Source organism: Sceloporus occidentalis, unplaced genomic scaffold (genome assembly GCF_023333645.1).
Source record: "Sceloporus occidentalis isolate IW3139 unplaced genomic scaffold, rSceOcc1.0.p SCAF_2, whole genome shotgun sequence".
In the NCBI taxonomy this organism is placed as follows: Eukaryota; Metazoa; Chordata; class Lepidosauria; order Squamata; family Phrynosomatidae; genus Sceloporus; species Sceloporus occidentalis.
The window spans coordinates 222,921,263-222,941,210 of NW_028316982.1; the positions used below are offsets into that span (position 1 = coordinate 222,921,263).

A 19,948-nucleotide genomic window follows, 5' to 3' on the forward strand; every position below is an offset into this window, starting at 1 on the left:
TATGAAAGCCTTTAACTCAATTTCAGATCATTTTATGAATTGGATGCTACTCTGCATGCCATTATAAAACTAACACAATCCAATATGTTAACCATATACTATATTTATTTATCAAAATATTGTTTCAGTTGTTACAGAACACACTATAATTTCAGAACACAGCAAATTATAAACATTTACAATGGCTTATAAAAACACAATTCACTTTTAACTAAAAGATGTATTGCAAAATTCTATAGCTGTTTTCCATTTCACACAAAACTCTTGAATTCTGATAAAGGTCCACAGCAAAGTCTGGTAAAGGGCTAATTTTAAGCCACAGTTGAGCAAGACAAGTATGATCAGAAAAAATGCCTTGGGCCAGTTTGTTCCACACTACTCCTGTTCTTTCATGCAGCCATGAGTACAACTTGAGCAGCTTTTAATATTGTTTTTCCTGAACGGCTATGTTGTCCAGATGAGAAACTGTGGCTTAAAAGAAACAGTTAAAAGACTGCTGCCCCATACAGACAGGCCAAAATAAAGCTGCTTCAGGTTACTTTGGAGTTATGCTGTTTCAATGATCCATGCGTCCTAACAGTCTAGAAGCTGCGCCAAAGCTGTGCTCTAGTCCATAGGACTGGATTGTGGCTTTGGCGCAGCTTCCAGACGCTTAGTACGGATATATCATTGAAATAGCATACCTCCAAAGTGACCCAAAGCAGCCTTATTTTGGCCTGTCTGTATGGGGCCGTAGAAAGTTATCTTATTTTGAGAATTATGAATTTTAAGGTACAATCCCTGGCTTGGATGACATGAAAAGCCAAGGTTTAGATCAGGAGAAAAAGCTGCCAGAGTTGCCTCTCTGCTTTGCAGAGGAACATGTGATACTGAGGTCCATAGCAATTACTCCTTGTGCACATGCTGATAAACTGGTTTATCCCAATGTGTATACCATGTATATGCTTTTCTGAACAGGAAACATGGCAAGGGAGGGCAGTCCATTTATTGCACCTCTTCTTGGGCTCATAACTCAGGCCGGTTACAGACCGGCACTTTAGGGCGTGACGAGCACACACTAGGGTTACAAAAGGGCGGTGCTTCAACACCGCCCTAACCCTAGTGCGTGCTCGTCACGCACTAAACAGCCGCCGCCATGAGGACGTCACGGCCGCGCCGCCTCTAGACGGGGCGGCGCGGACGTGACGTCCTTGCTCCGTGCCAGGGCGCCTAGTGTGCCCTGAACACGGAGCAGGAAGGAGCTCCATTTCGGAGCTCCTTCCTGGTTTAATCCGCTGGGCACAGCCTTCAGACGGCTGCGCCCAGCGGACTAAAATAGAAAGGGGCCAAGCGGCCCCTTTCTCTTCTCCTCGCTGCCGCGGGGTGTCCTTGGGGCTTGAAGCCCCAGGGACACCCCTTTTCAGGCTGCGGGGAAGCGGCATTTTGCTGCTTCCCCACAGCCTGAAAAGCAGCGGATCGGGGCCTCAGCGGCTGCTGTTCTGGCCACTGAGGCCCCGATACTCTGGGGAAAGGGGTGGGTCCAGACCGCCCCAAATGGGCGGTCTATAACCCGCTTCACACTGGCATTTTTAGACTGCATACAATGACTGAAATGTTCCAACCACACCTACATTTTTGGTCCATAACATGAATCTGTATGAGAGCTATAGGTTTTATTGCAAAAAATAACAATTAACCTGATGGATTTTTATAAAAGCCAAATAGGGAAATAAACCAGTCTAAAAGAGTCTTTTATCTTCAAGGTTCTTCAGTTACATCTACAAATGTTCTTTAAGATATTTTCATAGCTCATTGGCTTTTCATGTCTTCATTAGTTGAATCTGATCTGGGTAAGGAAGTAAACAAAATCCATGTTAAAATGTTGTTTGTACATGTTACTTACTATTTTGAACAACCATACAAAGCCAAAGAGGAATATGTACACATTTGTGTAGCTCCTTTGCAGAAACATTGTTGTATTTTTGTTTTCAGATAGAATGCTGGGGTAACATGTCTATATCAAGCCACAGTTTGGTGATCAGGAGGATCTTTGCAGGTTTATGGACTCCTAGCCCTTCCTCTATTTTTCTTTTGCACACTATGTGCTCTTTCTGGGACATCACAGCAAACTGAGGTTGACAAAATCTAAGAAGTAGATGAAGGGACATACAAGAATGAATAAGGGAGCCAAACCAGATGCTCTCAATTGCCTAAACTGAGCCTTCCTGTTTCTTTTCCCATCTTAATAGAGAAGGGAAAACCACAGACACAGGAAGTATGTATGTTTATTGCAACTCTCCTCCCCTGGATCCACTGTAACCTAGCTCTGGTCTTTGGTCATTACCGCATTTTCTTCTGTTGGAAATATTTAAAAAAACCTGAATTACAAATCAAATTTAGAAATTTACAAGTCAAGATTTGCATGGAGAATCAAAGTCTTCTGTACAGATGCCTGACTGTCTTACTCTGAGTTTGTCTTTAGTAAGCATAACAAACTTTAATTCTGCTTATTGAAGTTGGTAGTAGAAAAAAAGTTTAGGAGGTAAATGAGAGAATTGCCAAAAGTACAGTAAAACTTTAAAAACAAACAATGAAAAAATACATTTTGGCTCTGTATCAAAGCTATGGCTTTCCTATAGAAATCAGAGTTATCAGTTGATGTTTCAATTATTTTAACTTTAACTGTTGCATAAATCCAGACACCTAACATCTATTGAAACACTCTTTGATGGATTCTTTCCCATAATTCTTATGTACCAGTATTATTCTTTTAAACCGTGTATTCTTGTGTCGACTATCTGTTAAATATCATGTAGCAAAGCTTTCCTGCCTATTGGTCTCTACTGACATCTAGTGGTGCCTTTTAAGTAAAACGACTTGCGTGAGATCATGTCTGTACAGCAAAGCTTATGAAAGCTACTCTAAAATGCTTTGCACTAACTATGAGAAAGTTACATACATTTACCATGAGAGTATTCTGCTACAAAACTATGTTTGGGATGAAAATAGGGATCAATTATTTATGGTAATTTCATAAAGGACAGCTGATGGGGACATTAGGGAACACCTTTCCCCCCTCTAGACTTGGGAAATCCCTTCCCAGGGAGCCCAGAATGGCCATCTCTTTGGTGTCCCTTCTGCTGGCATTTAAAACAGAAGGTTTCTAAAGAATGGGCTGGCTGTTGTAGTCTTTTAAATATTTTTAAACACTTTTATCTTTTTAACTATCTTTTATTCTTTTACATGTAATCTGTTTTAATAGTGTAATAACTTAATTCTGTTTCAACGTAAGCCTTTTCTGTGTTTTTAATCTTGTAAGCTGCTATGAGTCCGTTTTGGGAAAGGGCAGGATAATAATAATAATAACAATAATAATAATAATAATAATACAGTGTTTTAATCAAACAAATTATGTAAGCATAGCTTGTATCACAATCAGAACAGACAACGGTGACTGTGAAGTACAGTATACCCTGAACAAAAGGTTTAAAGGGGATAAGAATGTGGATTTATTCCTAAATAAACCTCAGAGAACTCTGATTTAAAAAATGCTGGTATCTTTGGTAACTGAACTAGAAACTGCCTCATCACTACAAAAACATTTTGACATATTCTGCACTGAAGTTGCCACATTTACTAAAGATGTTCAGATACTATTCAGTCTGACTTACTCTTTTCAGAAATATATCTTGCAAGTATCTCTCTCTCTCTCTGTCACACACACACACACGTACACAGAGAGAATGAGAAAACACATATGGAAGACTCAAACATATTCGTAACACTAGTTACTATTATGGTAAATGTAAATAAGCAAATGATATTCAAACCACAAGAACTATTTCTTAAAAAATGACATCTGCTTTGATTACTTTACATATTTCAAGACAAGAAGTACTGCTGGTATATTTGCTTACTTTATGCAGGAATTTTAGAGGGAGAGGTATTTGCTAGAAGGAAGCACAAGAAACATAGATCACAGAAACTGCTAAGGATACTTACTGTGTAATTTGATCTGACAGCACAAATAAGTAGGAAAAAAGGAACATGAAATGGTGGGAAAATGATAAAATAAAAGCAAAATGATTCATGGAAAACATAAGGTTTTTGGGCAAATTGTGATGAAAGCTACCTTGAAGCCAGTCTACACCTTCTTGCAATCCTTCTCCCTTAATAGCATCACTAGCACTAAAATGAAAATAAGATAATTAATAAAAAATAATCAAGTGATCATATTTTCTATAGATAGGAAGTTGAAATCATACACAGAAAAGGCCATTTTATTCAAAATATACCATTCATTTACTAGGACCCGGATTAGAAGATATGTTGCTAGCTATTTCCTAATGCAGCAAAGTTGTCTCACCATTTCTTGCACCAACTTTTTAGAAACCAAAATGTGACCTAATATGGTTACCTTCTTAGTTAAGGAAATATATGGGGTGGGGCAGAGAAATTTTGACATGTCTAATTCTAGGTTCAGAAGAATTTTTAAAAAGTTGAAATAAAACTAGTAAGATGTCCAGTAGATGATGAATGATAAAACTGGGCCATACAGAAGGGCCACACAAACCAACTAAACAAAAAGCCCCCAAATCCTGCAGTATATGATGAACATTTCTTTTTCTGCCTCAGGTGATGTTGCCCTAGTTTTTTCATTTTCTTTTTACTTTGGTAAATGCTATTTACTTCAAACCTTAGTTTGCCTCTGTTGCATCTCATTTGCTCCTTCCCTAAAGGGCTTTGTCACTTCTCACTTTTAACTTGTTTTTATTCTAGACTTAAACTAATCTGCTCAGTTCTTCCTTAGGCCTTACTTGCCCTTTCTCTCCTCCTTTAGCTCACAGCATTTGTCACGTAACTTTCCTGTTTGCCTTTTAGACATGAGCTCCAAAATCCTTTCAAATGGAGCACCCTCCAAGTGTACAAGCAGGTCTTCCGGCAGCATGGAAGGGTTCAGGTGGATGGGAGGTAAAGTCTCTTCACACTACAAAATGTCCATTAGTACAACACTAAGGAGGAAATATTCTTATTTAACAATATTCCAATATTTGTTGCAAATAGCATTTCATTCCTTCATATATTATATATTTATCTTGGCTACTAAAAGTGGCAGGTAGCGACTGTTGAATTACCTTGACATTTTTGCTAGCTGTGGACCCATTCCCCTGCTCCAGTAAAGCTCTTTATAAAGGTGGCATATAAGCATTTTAAATAACATAAATAAAAATATAGCTTTACATTTCCTTGAGACATGCAACTATTCACTAAGGCGCGTTACAGATGGGCCCATGAGGCGCCGTCATCGTGCCGTCATTACGTGCGAGGGGCGGCGCTTCCTGACGCGCCTTGCCCCTTGCGTGTAATGACTACGTCAAAATGGCGGCAGCCGTTCCACACGGCTGCCGCCATTTTGACGTAGCGGATGCTCTGTGTCCGCACGTCGTGTGGCGGAAGTGACGCAGCAAGTGCACGACTAGCACCTTGCGGCGTCTCTTCCAGGGCCGAGGAAGGAGAGCGATTTTCGTGCTCCTTCTTTGCTGCGTCTGGGAACCGCGCGGTTTGGATGCTGCGGTTCCCAGACACAGCAACCAGCAGCGGCGCAACACTGCCCCTTCTGGGCCATCTGTAACGCGCCTCAGTTTCAGTTCTCATGTGTATCAAGGACTAACAAGACTGTCCTATATTACACTTAAAAGATTAACAATCACCTATGTCATTTGAAAAACAGAATAATGAATGCTACCACAATTAGTTATTTAAACATTCTAAATAAATGCAAGTTGAAAATAAGGACAACATTACCAGATATGCCATGGCTTGTCTTTGATGTCCTCCAAGGACAGTAAGTGAGAGACTTTTACAGATGACACAGCATCTCTAAGGTCCATCTTGTTGGCAAAGAACAAAATTGGTATTCGTCTATGTTTAAGATCTAGAAATAACATATTTTGTTAATGCTGCCAAAATTCATACAAAACTGAGAGGGAAAAGGGGCCTTACCTGTTTGAAGACTGCATCTTACTAAAATACATATTTGGGTTACAATGCTTCAGTTGCCAGAGTTCTAAATAGAGTTCTTACAGTAATCCTCCCCAAACTCAAAAAAGAGGGTTAAGATTGCAAATGGTTTATAATAGAAGCAAAGTCCTCCATGTATTATCATAACTTTTCTGTTTAAGGTCTCAACTGACAGCTCTTTTTTCAAAGTTAATTATAGGAACTGTAGCAAATTACGTAGAAACTCAGTTTACAATGAGATTTATATACAATGAGAGAAAGCAACCTGAATGAACCAACCAAACTAGCTAATTAAAGAGGACACCTTGCAATTGCTAAAAGTAGCATCTAATAAAAAGAGAGAGCATGAGTAACTGCTTTTGCTCAATGATGAAGGAACATCACACAAACAACCACTCTTTATTACTATTGCTACTACATCCATAGTCCTGAACGCAGTTCTAGTATCAAAAAACATATTTTAGGAAAGATCTCTAGAATTAAGTCCCGTTTAAAAATGCTCAACAACCTAAGGGTTGATTCCTTCATTTAACTCAGATGTGGCTGCTGCACTGTGGTTCATTATAAATAAAGTAAGTCCTCACAGAAAATAGAATTAACGCAATTAATCTGATTATTTCTCATGCCAGTGCTGTTTTGCATCTGGGAAGGGACTGAAAGGAGTACAAATAGCCAAATAAACATGACTGGGTTCCCAGAATGCATAGAAAAGTGAAAGGGTAGAGAGTTCTATGACTAGGATTTCCATCACAAATATATATGCCTAATGTATGTATATCAGTATAACGCTAAAGATCCATACAGCTCGCCCTCCCCACCCACAGGCTTGCCATCTGTGGATGGTAAGCCCCGTTGCTGCTAATGGCTGTGTGTGCACATGGCTGCGGCAGAGCAGCTGTGCACATGTGTGCTGCCATAAATAACTGTAGGATGAAGTCCTGCTGTTTCTTTCATCTGCTGGATGTGTGTGTCCAGAATGGAACCCCTGCAGATACTAAGGGCCTTATGAATGAGGCCTGAAGAGGCTCTTTTCTTCAAGTCAAAGAGGCTACAGTGTCTGCACTGTTGATGTAACAGAGACACAAAGTCAGTGATAGATTTGCAGAAACAACAAACACTAAGATTATAATAGTTATAATAGATTAACCTGGCAACAAACTGTTCCACATGACGTTTAGAAAATTCATGTTGGGATTTTTGACAGGAATTCCTGTTGAATTTGAAAAGCATACCCACTATTTTTGCAACAAAAGTGACGTTTTCTATTTTTTAAAAAAAGTGTGTGTGTGTGTGTGGCGGGGGGTTGATTTGGAAAACAAAACAGTTCTTGTTGTAGGAGGGACAACTGAAAGGTAAAAAGTAATTAAGGGAGGAAGGGTTTTATACAAATTATATGTTTTCTTTATGTATTTTATATCACAAACAAACAAACAAATGCTCTCTTTCTCCCAGCACAGGGCTTAAGGCAATTCAGTGCAAGTTCATCGAGTTCCTTATTTCTTAAATGGGCTTGATTTTGATTAAATGTCTTCCTTTTGAATTAATTCAGTTCCATAGTAGTAGTACAGCAATTAAAAGATAAATACTGTATTGCAGAACTGGGCAACCTGTGGCCTTCAAATGTTGCTAGAATTGAACTCCTACCATTCTTAGACAGTGTAGTAAATGCAGAGAGATCTTGTAGAACCTTTGAAACTAACTGAAATAAAGAAGTTGGCAGCATGAGCTTTTGTAAACTTCGGTCTTCTTCCTCAGATGCATATAGTGCTTTCATAAACTTCAGTCTACTTCCTCAGATGCATATAGTGGAGTGGAAACCAGGGATATATATGCGCCATTGGTATGTGAGAATGTCAATTCAAATTCAAAATCCTTTGTGTACAGAAAGGAAGAAACAAATCCAGCTTGAACGATGGTCGATGGTCGTTAGTCGACACAGACATTGTGAGCTGGCCAATGAGTATGGAAATGAAGAGGCAAGACCAGTTTGGCACTGGAAACTAGCCCGTAGGTGAAGAGAATAGATGAGTGTAGGATGCACCCCTGAGGATGGGGTCAGATAGTGTTGAAATGTTTGTAGTGAGCTAGGAAGACATTGTCCCCAGTCAATCCACTGCTGAGGGACAATTATGGATGAATTCCAATTCTGCCGTTTCTTTTCCCAATCTACCTGTGTAGTTCTTTTGGTCAAGGTCTTCATGCTGCCAACTTCTTCATTGCAGTTAGTCTCAAAGGTGCTGATCTCTCTACATACTCATTTTACAGACTAACACAGGTATATCTTTGAAGTGTAGAAAATGGTGAAAAATAAAGGGAGTTGTAGTTCATTAACACCTAGTGGGTCACAAATTGTCCACTCCAATGTATTTATACACATTCACAAATCCTTTATTACAGTTTATTCCTACTGAAGGAAAAGCAAAGGAACTTCTCTATATACAAATAAAGACTCCCAAGAAAAGAGTTGTTTTATGCTGAAAATAGGCAGTAGGAACAGGACTGAGTAATGATAAAATGTCTCCTCACCTGGATGATTCATGAGTGTGTCAAGTTCTTCTTTGGCCACAACCATTCTTAGTTTGTCACTGCTATCAATAACAAAAATAATGGCCTGGCAATCCCTGTACAATACAGAAAGTAAAGAAGCAAATTACAGGCTTTCTAAAAGCTTGTAGCAATATGTATAGTCTAAATATTAGTTTGCTGTGTGTTATTTATTATATCTTAAAGCACCAGATTTCATCCAGGTTGTAGTACTTCTTACTCGGATACACTGAATGTTCGGCACTTAACACACTGTGCCTGCTCTGACTGAATGAAGTCATGGCAATCCTGGGATGCCCACTGCTGTGGTGTACCCCATTACCTCTGAAGTAGGGATTTGTGCTCCATTACATGTCCATTATGGGGGCGGGCAGGCAGGCTATATCAGAGCAGGCAGGAAGGGCAGCCCTTCAGCTAAACTCCTGAGACCACACACCTTTGGATAAATTGAAACTTATCAACTGTATGATGCTTAAGGCAATCTGCCACCTAGTAGCTGAACAAAGTACTGACAGCTTTATGTCAACATTTAAATCAATTAATGATATCATAAGCCAGAAAACTTCTCTAGGCACATCCCTAGGCATAGATCCCCTTCAAACATATTGGAATAGCTAACAGTAGGTTTCCTTTGCTCAACGAACCAGTTAATTCTACAATGATAAAACCAACTTAAGAAGCTGTGAAACAAACAGACCAGGAAACACCTTGATGCAATGTGTAACTGAAGTGAAAGAGCGACACACCTTACCCTCATAAATCTTATATTAACTTTTAACATAACAATTCAGGAATAAAACAATCTCAAATTTACGTCAAGTGGAAATTAGCCCACACTGAATCTGTAAGTACTCATACATACTTCTTGAGATTAGAAACAGGTGATGAAATCTCAGGGCTTGGTTTGGCTTTTAATTTCTTCCATGTTGTTGTTGTTATTGTTGTTGTGTGCCTTCAAGTAGTTTCTGATTTATGGCAAGCCTAAAACAAACCTTAGCAAGATTTGTTCAGAGGGGTTTTTGTCTGATCACTCTTCTTCTGAGGCTGAGATAGTGTAACTTGCCCAAGGTCATCCAGTGGGCCTCCATGGCTGAGCTGGTATTTGAAATCTAGGCTCCAAAGTCGTAGCTCAATACTCAAACCACTATATCACACTGGATCTCAAATTATTCCATACAAGCAATAATATTACAACTATAATTACAATACAGTCAGCCTTTCACCTTTGAGGCTTTGACACTCGTGGTTTTGATTATTTGCCAGGCCAATACTGTGCGTGCACTCTTCCTCCTCCCCCCCCTCTTGAAAGGAAAAAAGCCTGGATGGGAGGGAGCAGCCAGGAAGGGTGCACAGCACCTTTCTCAGTGGGAAAGCTGCCTTTCCCAGCCAACTATCCCAATGGGAAAAGGGGGAGGAAGATCAATCCTCCCACACCTTTCCCAATGGGATAGCTGTCTAGAGAAGACAACTATCACATCCAGAAAGGGGTGGGAAGCCAGTTAAAAGGACAGGAGTGTGGGGGAAGTAGGGGAGAGTGCACGCCTGCTTCTTTCCCCCTGCCCACCCATCACTTTAACTGGCTTTTGTGTGGTGGGGGAGTTATCAGTAGTTTTTCCACATTCGTGGGGTCTTGTTCCCCTAATCCCCGCAAATGTGGAGGGCCAACTGTAACTCCATGAAAACATTTTACAATATTTGACCATTGTTGTTCAAGTTTGAATCAACTGCTTTTTTGAAGTTTTTTACTTAATCAAAACAACATTACCAAATTAGCAGAAGAGTAACAAAAAATAAATCTGTAAATGTGTGTGTTTTGTGCTTTCAAATTGTTTCCGACTTAAGGCAAGCTTAAGGCAAACCTATCATGGGATTTTCTTGGCAAGATTTTTTCAGAGGTTTGCCATTGCCTTCCTATGAGAGTGAGAGATCACCGAGTGGGTTCCATGGCCAAGCAGAAATCGAACCCTGGTCTTCAGAGTTATAATCTAATGCTCAAACCACTATGCAATACTATCTCATAATTGCTCCTTATACAATGTTATTCTCATCAATTCTTATTTATTACAGCAAAGATACTGAATAGCTTTATCCACTAACATTAAAAAAAAACCCCAAAGTTACAAGAGAATGAGAATTTTTTTTAATAGCACAGTCTTTCAAAACCAGAAGATCTTAAGCCTGGTCCAGAAATGCAAATGCAAAGTAGAGTCTTGATTATCCGACATAAACGGGCGGGCTGATAGTTGGATAGCCGAAAATGTTGGATAATCTGGAGGGTCCAAGAAAAGCCTTGAAATCAGTATGAACTGCAAACGTATTGAAGTTTTATTGTAGTAACAGTAAAAGTAACATTGCAGTAATGTTATAGGAATAACATTGTAATGTATAAACAGTCCTCTAAAAATGTCAAGAAATCACTGATCAACATTGTGATGTACAATATGTACTGTATAAACAGTTTAGTCCTCTGAAAATGTATAGAAATCACTGAGCAGCAACGTTGGATAATCCGGAATGTTCGATAATCGAAGGTTGGATAATCGAGACTCTACTGTACTTCAGTTATCATTTAATTTGGATAATTGCTTTAATTATGTAATGAGCCGGACATGAAGCTATTTTATTCAAAACCATGATACAAAAGTGATATTAGTATTTCTATGCCATGCACTGAAAAACACCCACACTCTTCTGCAAGTCAGAGCCTCCTAATTGGGGAGAAGATATTTGCAGGATTGCACTGGCACATAAATGGTTAGGCCAAGTAGCTGACCAAGGTGTAAGAAGAGATAGCAAGTCAATAGCCAAGGTGTTGGCAATTTGAAAAAGCAGTTTTTCTAAGACAGTAATTTTAGGAAGACATCATTTGGAAAGGCAGTGCAAAAATATTTTAAGTAAATACATATTATAGGCAAACAAGGTAGTGACAAGGAGGGTATCACTAGCAGGACTGGGAAACCAAGGATAATGATCAAAGCAGGAATAAGTGAGGGCAAAGTATGGAAGACAGTCTGAGAGCTGCATTTAGTAGATATTCTGCTGCAGAAGGAATAGAAATTATATAGAGACAGGAAATGGCACATACACACAGAGTAGCAGGACTAGATAAATAGCCTGTCCATAGTTTATCGCTCTGGTGCAGTGGCTAAGGCAGGCACTGCTCTACTCCATATTCACAAGAGTCAGTTCAAGTCTGCCAGCAACTCATGGCACCAATAGTCTCCATGTGTGAATTTAATCAGAAAGTACTCAAGAAATACAGCATGTTGGCACCCTAAGCCTTGGAAACCACAATAAATTGCTAAATCAACACTAAACAATTGCAGTGATTTCTCAATATATCTTTGACTATTTAGTAGCTTTTTATTAGTTATTTTGTGGAAAAGGGGTTCTTGCTATCTCACTATCAACTGATGGATCCTTGAGTGTATTTGTTGAATTTCTCTGTAGGATTAGGTAATGGTTCCAATGTGAGTAAATGTTTCATATACTAATTTAGTTAACGAGTTAATACGATTTGTTCCAAGGAGAAAAAATATCTATCACAACAAAGGGGATTAATTTTTAAAATCAACCTTTTATACAAATTAGGACCAGGAGATTAATGTGCAAGTTCAACAAGTTAAGTTGTTAAGTTTTCCAGGGTGAATAAAAGGAAGGGGAAATGTGCAAACAAACAAACAAACACCTTAATGTTTTGGTTTCATTGATTGTTCTGTGTACTTCCTCTAATTTGCACAAAATCTCTGTACTGTAATTTTATATATTTGTACTATTTATTATGTACTCAACTCCAAATTAAGTTTTGGAATTTATTTAATAAAAATGCATTAGAAAACCATGCACTTGCTCAGATCTCTGATGCCAGCTATTTTCCCATGTCTTTAATACAAGTGTTGTTCCAGTGAAGGAAGCAGCACTTCAAGCCATTCAGGAACAGAGTCGATACAGTTGACTTCCTCAGCCCCAGGCCAGTAGGAAAAAATAATTCAGAGACACTCAACAATGTCCTTTAATCTTTAAAGGAATCAACATAAAAGCCTACTAGGAAAATCTTTATGCTTCAACAGTCATACTGGAGATTCTACAGCCCCCAGAAATTCCACCTTATCTCATTCTATAAATCATTTCTGAATTCTAGACAATTTCCAAATGGTATTTTTCCTCCATTTTTTTAGGATGCCAAAACCACAACGACATAAAATGATACCTTCTATTGGCATATTAATAACCTTGGTAACAGAGCTGGCAGTTGGCCTTGCTTTATACTCTACAATACTTTCAACCTTTATCTTGTTATCATGACACAGTATTCATATGAACAATGTTTTTAGATGGGCTATATCCAAGAACACATACCTTCCTGTTGTAAAGACTGGACAACTCCAAAATTATAACTCCAAAGCATTCCATATTCTTTTCCCCTTGATTCAAATCTAAGAAAACTATTGTAGTCCAGTAGCAGCATCTTTACTATATTGTTCTACAACGGGTTTAAGCAAGTGCTTTCCATAAATTGTATACATAAAATATTAGATACTTTTAGTTTCTGAATATGTTTAAATACTATAAATGTAAGCTTTACACTAGAAATGCTTACTTGTAGTAGTGTTCCCAAAGATTTCTGTATCTACCTTGACCCGACATGTCAAATACAGTAAATGATAAACTAGAAGGAAACATCAAAACATACAAATTAGAACTGTAAAATGATTAGTTCTGCAATCGTATATATAACTACCACTCTCACAAAACACACTGGCATTTAATTCTGAGTACTGTGCTACTATTTCATGGAAAGATGTTGGTAGCACACCAGTTAACATTATGTATTGACTTGTAATTTTAGCTGACATACTTAAGGTGCAATCTTACAATTATAATACTAAGTCTCACCAAACAGAAGGGGAGTTACTTTGAGTAAAAATGCATAGCTCTGTAGGCCTACTCTAGCTGGGAGCAACAACTGGATTTATGTTAGAAAATATAGATTAGAAATGAATACAGGTTGTGTCTCCCTTATCCAAAATACTTATCCTTATCTGAAATACTTGGGACCAGTGGAGCTTTGGATATTGGAATTCTTTGGATTTTGGGATACCTGTATTTGCAAATATACAGTATATATACACCTTATACACACAGCCTGAAGATAAGTTTAAACAAATTTTGAAAATCATTTTGTACACGAAACAAAGTCTGTGCGCACCAAGCCATCAGAAAACAAAGATGTCACCATGTTAACTACCCATGAAAAGAGATTCGTTTTGTGAATTATGTCGCATTTTGGAATACTGGATAAGGAGACTCAACCTGTGTATCCAAATCAAAGACTTACCTTGATGTCTTGAATTTTTCTATACTAAATCCTATTGTGGGAACAATATCTTGAGCTTGAGCCTATAAAATATAAACTTTGTCTTAAAATGTAATTTGTTTCCAGTTTATCATTTAAAACCAGAAATCATAAAAAACTGTAAGGACCATCTTGTCCAAAGTCCTCCTGTGCAGGACACAACTAAAGCCCACTCCTGAAAGATGGCCATCGAACCTTGTTTTTAAAAAGGAAAGAGAGTCCACTGCCTTCTGAGTCAGTCAGTCCATTCCACGGTAGAACGGCTTACAGTAAAGATGTTTTTGCTAACGTTTATGTGGAATCTCTTTTCTTGGATCAAAAACAGTACTCTCTTTCTCTTAAATGATAATTAGGCTTAATCCATTCAGATTCATTGTAAGGCCAGCACAGGTGATCAACTTTCTGAGCAATGACTACAGTTTTGGTAGGATTGTGCTGCTCAAGTTGCAAAACTCCCCCCTTTGAGTTCTACAGCAGCCTAACAGCAAAGCAACTGCTGGGAAAACTATTCCTTCTGCAGCAAAAACACTCAGTGTGAATGTCATGTGGCTATGCTACTACGTGAGCACTACTGGACAGCCCCAGTGACAGCTTACTGACAAGTAAAGTAATATGGAGATGAAATACAAGAAGCACATTTAGTGCTCCTAAATGCTATATAAATGCTAGGTAACAATATTCTGGCTGTATGTTAATAATTCAGTTCAGTGCACTGTTTCTGTATTGGTCACAGAGAATAAAACTGTAGGATTAATGCCTCTTAAGGCAACATAGGAATATTTCAAGAATTCACTTCTGAAGAACATACAGGTGGAAGGTAAAACAATAAAACACACCAGGTTACTGTATCTATCAATATTTAGATTTTACTGAGGACTAACTAATAACTGCACATCTAAGGACACATCTACAATACATACTTGTGGGGGAGGGTGATTTTTGTATTCTGAATTTTTGCAATTAAAATGCACCTGTGTGCATGCGTAAACACACACACACACACACACACACACACACTCTTCCATGTTGCTAAAGAGTATTGCCTTTAACAAGTCAACCTATATTTAGAAATGGAGATTATCTTGATCACCCGCTGATAAACAGGCAGAGTTGATGCATCCTCTGTTGGCACTGGGCACACATATTATGCTTTCAGAACCTTTTAACATGATATTGAACCAAACAGCTTCTTAAACACGCAAGAATATTTCCATGAATCAAAAGAGCTTCCTTTCTATTTATTCCTCCCCAGCATCATAGTTCTGAATGATGCAGCAGATGCTGCTCCTAATATTCTCTCAAATTTCATGAACAGTTTGTTCAGTAGCACAGTAGCAGAGGGAGGCCACAGGTCCTAAAGCACATGCGGAACATAGCGCATGACCATTTATGTTTATATCTAATACTGGTTACCTAAAATATGCATGTATTTAAAGAAACAACTAATTGTTTGATTATATCCTTATCCCTCTAATAACCATTTCATGAAACAATGTCAAATAGGGATATTAAGTACAGAAACCTATGAGCATCTTTATTTCTGACCTCTACTGATCAATGGTGCAATCAGACAAAGATCACTGACATAGAATCATGCCACAATAACAACAAAAATGAGCAGCAATAAATCTATGTTTCAAACTAAACCATGCATACCTTATACTGGAAGTCAAGACTCCGGTCTTAAACACCCCTACTAGGTAATAAACCTTACTTGAAATATACCTACAAGTATGCCTACATAGGGCCGTGCTACAAATAATCTCTTTACCAATTTCTGAAGACAATGTCTGTTAGCATTCACTCTTTAGAATTATAAAGCTTATCAAAATTTGCAACAATATAAAACCATCAAATCATACCAAAGAATGCAGAATAACATCCTAAATATTAGTAATCCAGTATATAATGTAAATTCAATCTTTCCATAATCTCCAGTTAGCATCAGTTTCAGTTAAGTCTGTCAAACAAGTTGTCAACATATGAAAATGAATACTTACATTGGATGGTTTCAGCTTGTTGATAATTGTTGTTTTGCCACTGTTATCTAATCCAAGGCACAAAACATGAACTTCTTTCTTCTTCAAGCCAAGCAAGCCTGCCAGTTTGTCAAATAATCCCATCGTTCTGACTGAATGGCACAATCAACACCTGTGTTTATGAAGAATTTTGTTTACTGAAATTGCACATGAGGGCAAAGATCCTTGGATATTTAAGACAAAACCATTGTGAGAGAAATTAGTTTCAAATGGTGTCGCAGCAGGTTGGTTAATACAAGCAACTAGAAGATAAGCTGATTATTTGGGAAGAGTCTTCTTGTCAAAGCAGTCTGGCCACTTATCAGCCTGTCCATCTAAAGCACAAGATCCTTTGGTCAATGGGTAACAGTGTTACCACAGTTGATAGCTTTTAGTGGAACCAGATTCGTCCATTTATTCAAAACAAATAAAGGACTATATTTTTTGTTGGTTTTTTGGGCTATGTGGCTGTGTTCTAGAAGAGTTTATTCCTGACGCTTCGCCTCCTCTGAAGATAGCCTGAAAAACCCACAAAAAACTATGGATGCCAGCTGTGAAAGCCTTTGACTTGACTAATAAATGACTCCTGATAATAACTAAATAATAAAAGAATTATATAGTAAGCTAAGGTAATTACAGCATCAAAATAAAATAATGATCCTGAAATCATAGATTTTGCTACCATGTCTAGAAACCCCCCCAAAAAGAACATCCAGCCAACCCATATGACAGACTTTTCAGTGGATCAGGTGACATTTATAACATTACAATTTAAACCACGTTATTATACACAGAACTGAACCTGAAAAGCCTATGTATGTCAAAATATAGTTAGCTACTTCATGTGATCCAAGTTATATAGCACTTGCCACACAATTACCATAAAACTGAGTTTCATTCACAACTGAAAGGATTTTATGCTGTAAATTTCCACATCATAAAGACTAACATCAGTATTTCATGATGCAGCCCTATTAAAAATAGCATCTTCAAATGCTGGCGGGGAAACATGCTGTGTAGATTAGGATCTCAGTCTGTACCCAGCATTACAGTTTACTTTGCAAGTGAGCCTAGCTTGCTATATTGCATCATCTGCCTGATTTGAAAACTGGATGCTGCTGACCGATGTAAATGGGCAGTGAATTCTAAGACTGTCAAAATAAAGATAAAAATCCACAGTCTGAAAGTGAAGAGTATTTCAGTTAAATATAAATGTTATAACTGGGTTATTGAGATTGTGAAAGACTACAAAGACATAGCCGGGTTAATCTGGAAAATTAGTAGGCATCAGATGCAAACGTACATTTGAGGAAGCAGGCTCAAGTCTATGTGGAGTATCTATCATTAGAATCTGTATTATTTGTAGTAAGTTAATTATATACAGTGAACAGGTGCAACAGTATACACATTTGCATCTGAGGACGTCGGCTCAAGTCTACGAAGACTCATGCTACCAGCTTCTTTCTTTCAGTCAGTCTCAAAGGTGCTACAAGATCTCCCTACATCAGTGGTCCTCAAACTGTGCCCTTTAAGAGATTTTGGACTTCAGCTCCCAGAAGCCCCAGCCACGTTGGCCAATAGCCTAGGATTCTGGGAGCTGAAGTCCAAAAGCCCTTAAAGGGCACCACAGTTTGTGGACCACTGCTCTACATACTAAGTCAGTGATGGCGAACCTGTAGCACGCGTGCCAGAGGTGGCACTCAGAGCCCTCTCTGTGGGCACACATGCTATTGCCTTAGCACAGAGTTTGCCAGAGTTTCTTACTAGAAAGCCAGAGGGATGTGGCACTTTGCAATAAATAAGTGGGGTCCGGGTTGCAGTTTGGGCACTTGGTCTGTAAAAGGTTCTCCATCACTGTACTAAGTTATTACCATTTTGGATGAAACTAGACATGGCAGCTCACTTGTGTTTGAAGCACAGACTTCTCCCAAGCAGTATTCACCAAGTACAACACGTAATAAATAATAATAAATCGATTCCCTTAATGTACATTCCAGGTGCTTAATTCCCCTATTAACAATTCTGTGCAAAGGTACGCAGCAGAGTCTGCATTTAGAGCATTTTCCAGCGACACCTGCGCACAGATGCTGAAATTCTAGATGCGCCTACAGAGAAAAAGTCCCACTGAATTCCCATGTACACAGCACTATTATGGCAATTCGATATCACTTTAATTGCTACGGTTCTATCCTATGATATCCTGGGATTTGTAGTTTTGGTAAAGTACTTGAAAGAATCCCTGAAAAGAGAGGGACTGAGGATTGAACCAGTTTAATTCTGCAGTGTGTAGACAGGCACATTGGGAACTGTAGTTGGAAGCTGGACTAGTGCTTTCTGACAGGCAATTCCCAACCCTTCACTAAACTACAATCCCATGGATTTGGGTTGACCAGACGTCCTGAACTCAAAGGAGGACAAGGCGCTGCAAAACGTAAGACGTTCAAGAAAAATGCTGGATGCGACCAAACAAAAGCAAACATAGTGTCTGTCGTGTGCCTCTTGGTGAAGGAGGGAGTGGGGACTGTCTGTCAGAAAGAACTAGTCCACCCCAAACTACAATTCCCAAGGTGCCTCTCTACACACGACAGGATTAGACTGATTTAATCCTCAGCCCCTCTTCTTTTTAGGGTTCAAGTAGTTCAACAAAACTACAAATCCCAGAAATCATAATACAGGCTGCGTCCACACTGGAGAGATAACCCGGTTTGGAAGCGCTTTAAGTCTTTGTTTGGCTCTTTGCTATGGAATTCTGGGAGTTGGAGTTTGTTGTGGGGCTCTGGGCCCCACAACAAACTCCAACTCCCAGAATTCTATAGCCTTGACCCAAACAGACCTAAAGCGCTTCCAAACCGGGTTATCTCTCCAGTGCGGACGCAGCCTCAGAAAAGACTGGAAGGAACATAACAATAACAACAGCGGCCCTTATTATGGCGGATTGGGAACCTACACAGGACCGGCCTCCAAAGCTCCCTCACAAATAACTGCCATGCTCTTCTCTGAGCCCCCTCCCGCGCATGCGCTCCCCTCTCGCTCTGAAGGCTACTCACAAAACAAACCGCGTCTGCCTCCGTCGCTCGCCCTCCACATAGAACGCCTCCGCACGCGCCCCCTCCCGACGCCTGCGCCGTTACCTAGGAGACAGACCCGCTCCCTATAAAAAGCCACGCCCTCCGCGAGACTTTCTTCTCTCCCTCTTTGTCCAATCCTCGGTCCTCCGTGCCGCAAGGGGCCGCTATTGCCCGGATGGAAATCACCATAGAGTTAGGCATGGGTTCACATATACATACAGTACACACAGTCAGCCCCCCAACTTCCGGTTGGAAGCTTAAAGCGGAAGTGGGAGGGTCCCTTTGAGACTGCTTTGAATTGGCTTGGCTGAATGCTAGGGAATGCTGGGAACTGTAGTTTTGTGAGGCATTTAGCCTTCTCTGTCAGAGAGAGCGCTCTGGTTGCCATAAATTTCAAAATAAATAATCAATGTCAACTACACTTTGTTGTTGTTTTGTGCCTTTTATTGTTCTTCGACCCAAGGAGTGTCTGGGGCTGAGAGAGAGTGACTCTCTCAAGTGCAGGGTTACCAGAGGTCCTCTTTTTCGAGGACATGTCCTCCATTTCAGCCTTCTGTCCAGGAGGAATTTCAAATAAAAATGTCCTCCATTTTGACCCTGACTCAGAAGCACGAGTTTACATTTTGATGTAAATCATTATGTTTTTAGCTTTTATTTTGTAACTTCCTAATTTCCCCCCTCAAATTCCCTATACTGTATTTTGTGGTGACTTGTTGTCATTTGCGGTTAGGACATCACTTCACCCTGCTGATACATATATATATATATATTTATATATATATTTAGATAGATAGATAGATAGATAGATAGATATGGCTTTATGTCAACAAAACAGCCTCCTGCTTTCACCCACCCCACAACAGTGCCATTGTTTTTGTACACAACATATTCAGAGTTTTATATGTGTTTCGGCGGATTGCCATAATTCTCTACTATAAACTGGGACAAAATGTAGGACAAAA

General features: G+C 39.2%; 1 protein-coding gene across 4 annotated transcripts; it reads right to left on the reverse strand.

The window, feature by feature from the left end:
* Nucleotides 1-82: 82 nt before the first annotated feature.
* ARL6 (ARF like GTPase 6) lies at nt 83-19,170 on the reverse strand. Of its 4 annotated transcripts, none has more exons than XM_089512274.1 (9): nt 19,050-19,170; nt 15,901-16,051; nt 13,883-13,944; nt 13,145-13,213; nt 8,527-8,621; nt 5,785-5,914; nt 4,112-4,167; nt 3,897-3,929; nt 83-1,825 (listed from the first exon to the last, which is right to left on the reverse strand). In XM_089512274.1, exons 2-8 carry the CDS (start codon nt 16,021-16,023, stop codon nt 3,898-3,900), a joined length of 567 nt encoding a protein of 188 aa, XP_089368400.1. In that variant the 5' UTR covers nt 16,024-16,051; nt 19,050-19,170; the 3' UTR covers nt 83-1,825; nt 3,897. The 4 variants fall into 4 exon arrangements, with proteins under 4 accessions (XP_089368400.1, XP_089368399.1, XP_089368398.1 ...); XM_089512273.1 differs by having other exon boundaries at nt 18,966-19,051; XM_089512272.1 differs by lacking the exon at nt 19,050-19,170 and adding an exon at nt 18,866-18,955.
* Between the last annotated feature and the right edge of the window lie 778 nt (nt 19,171-19,948).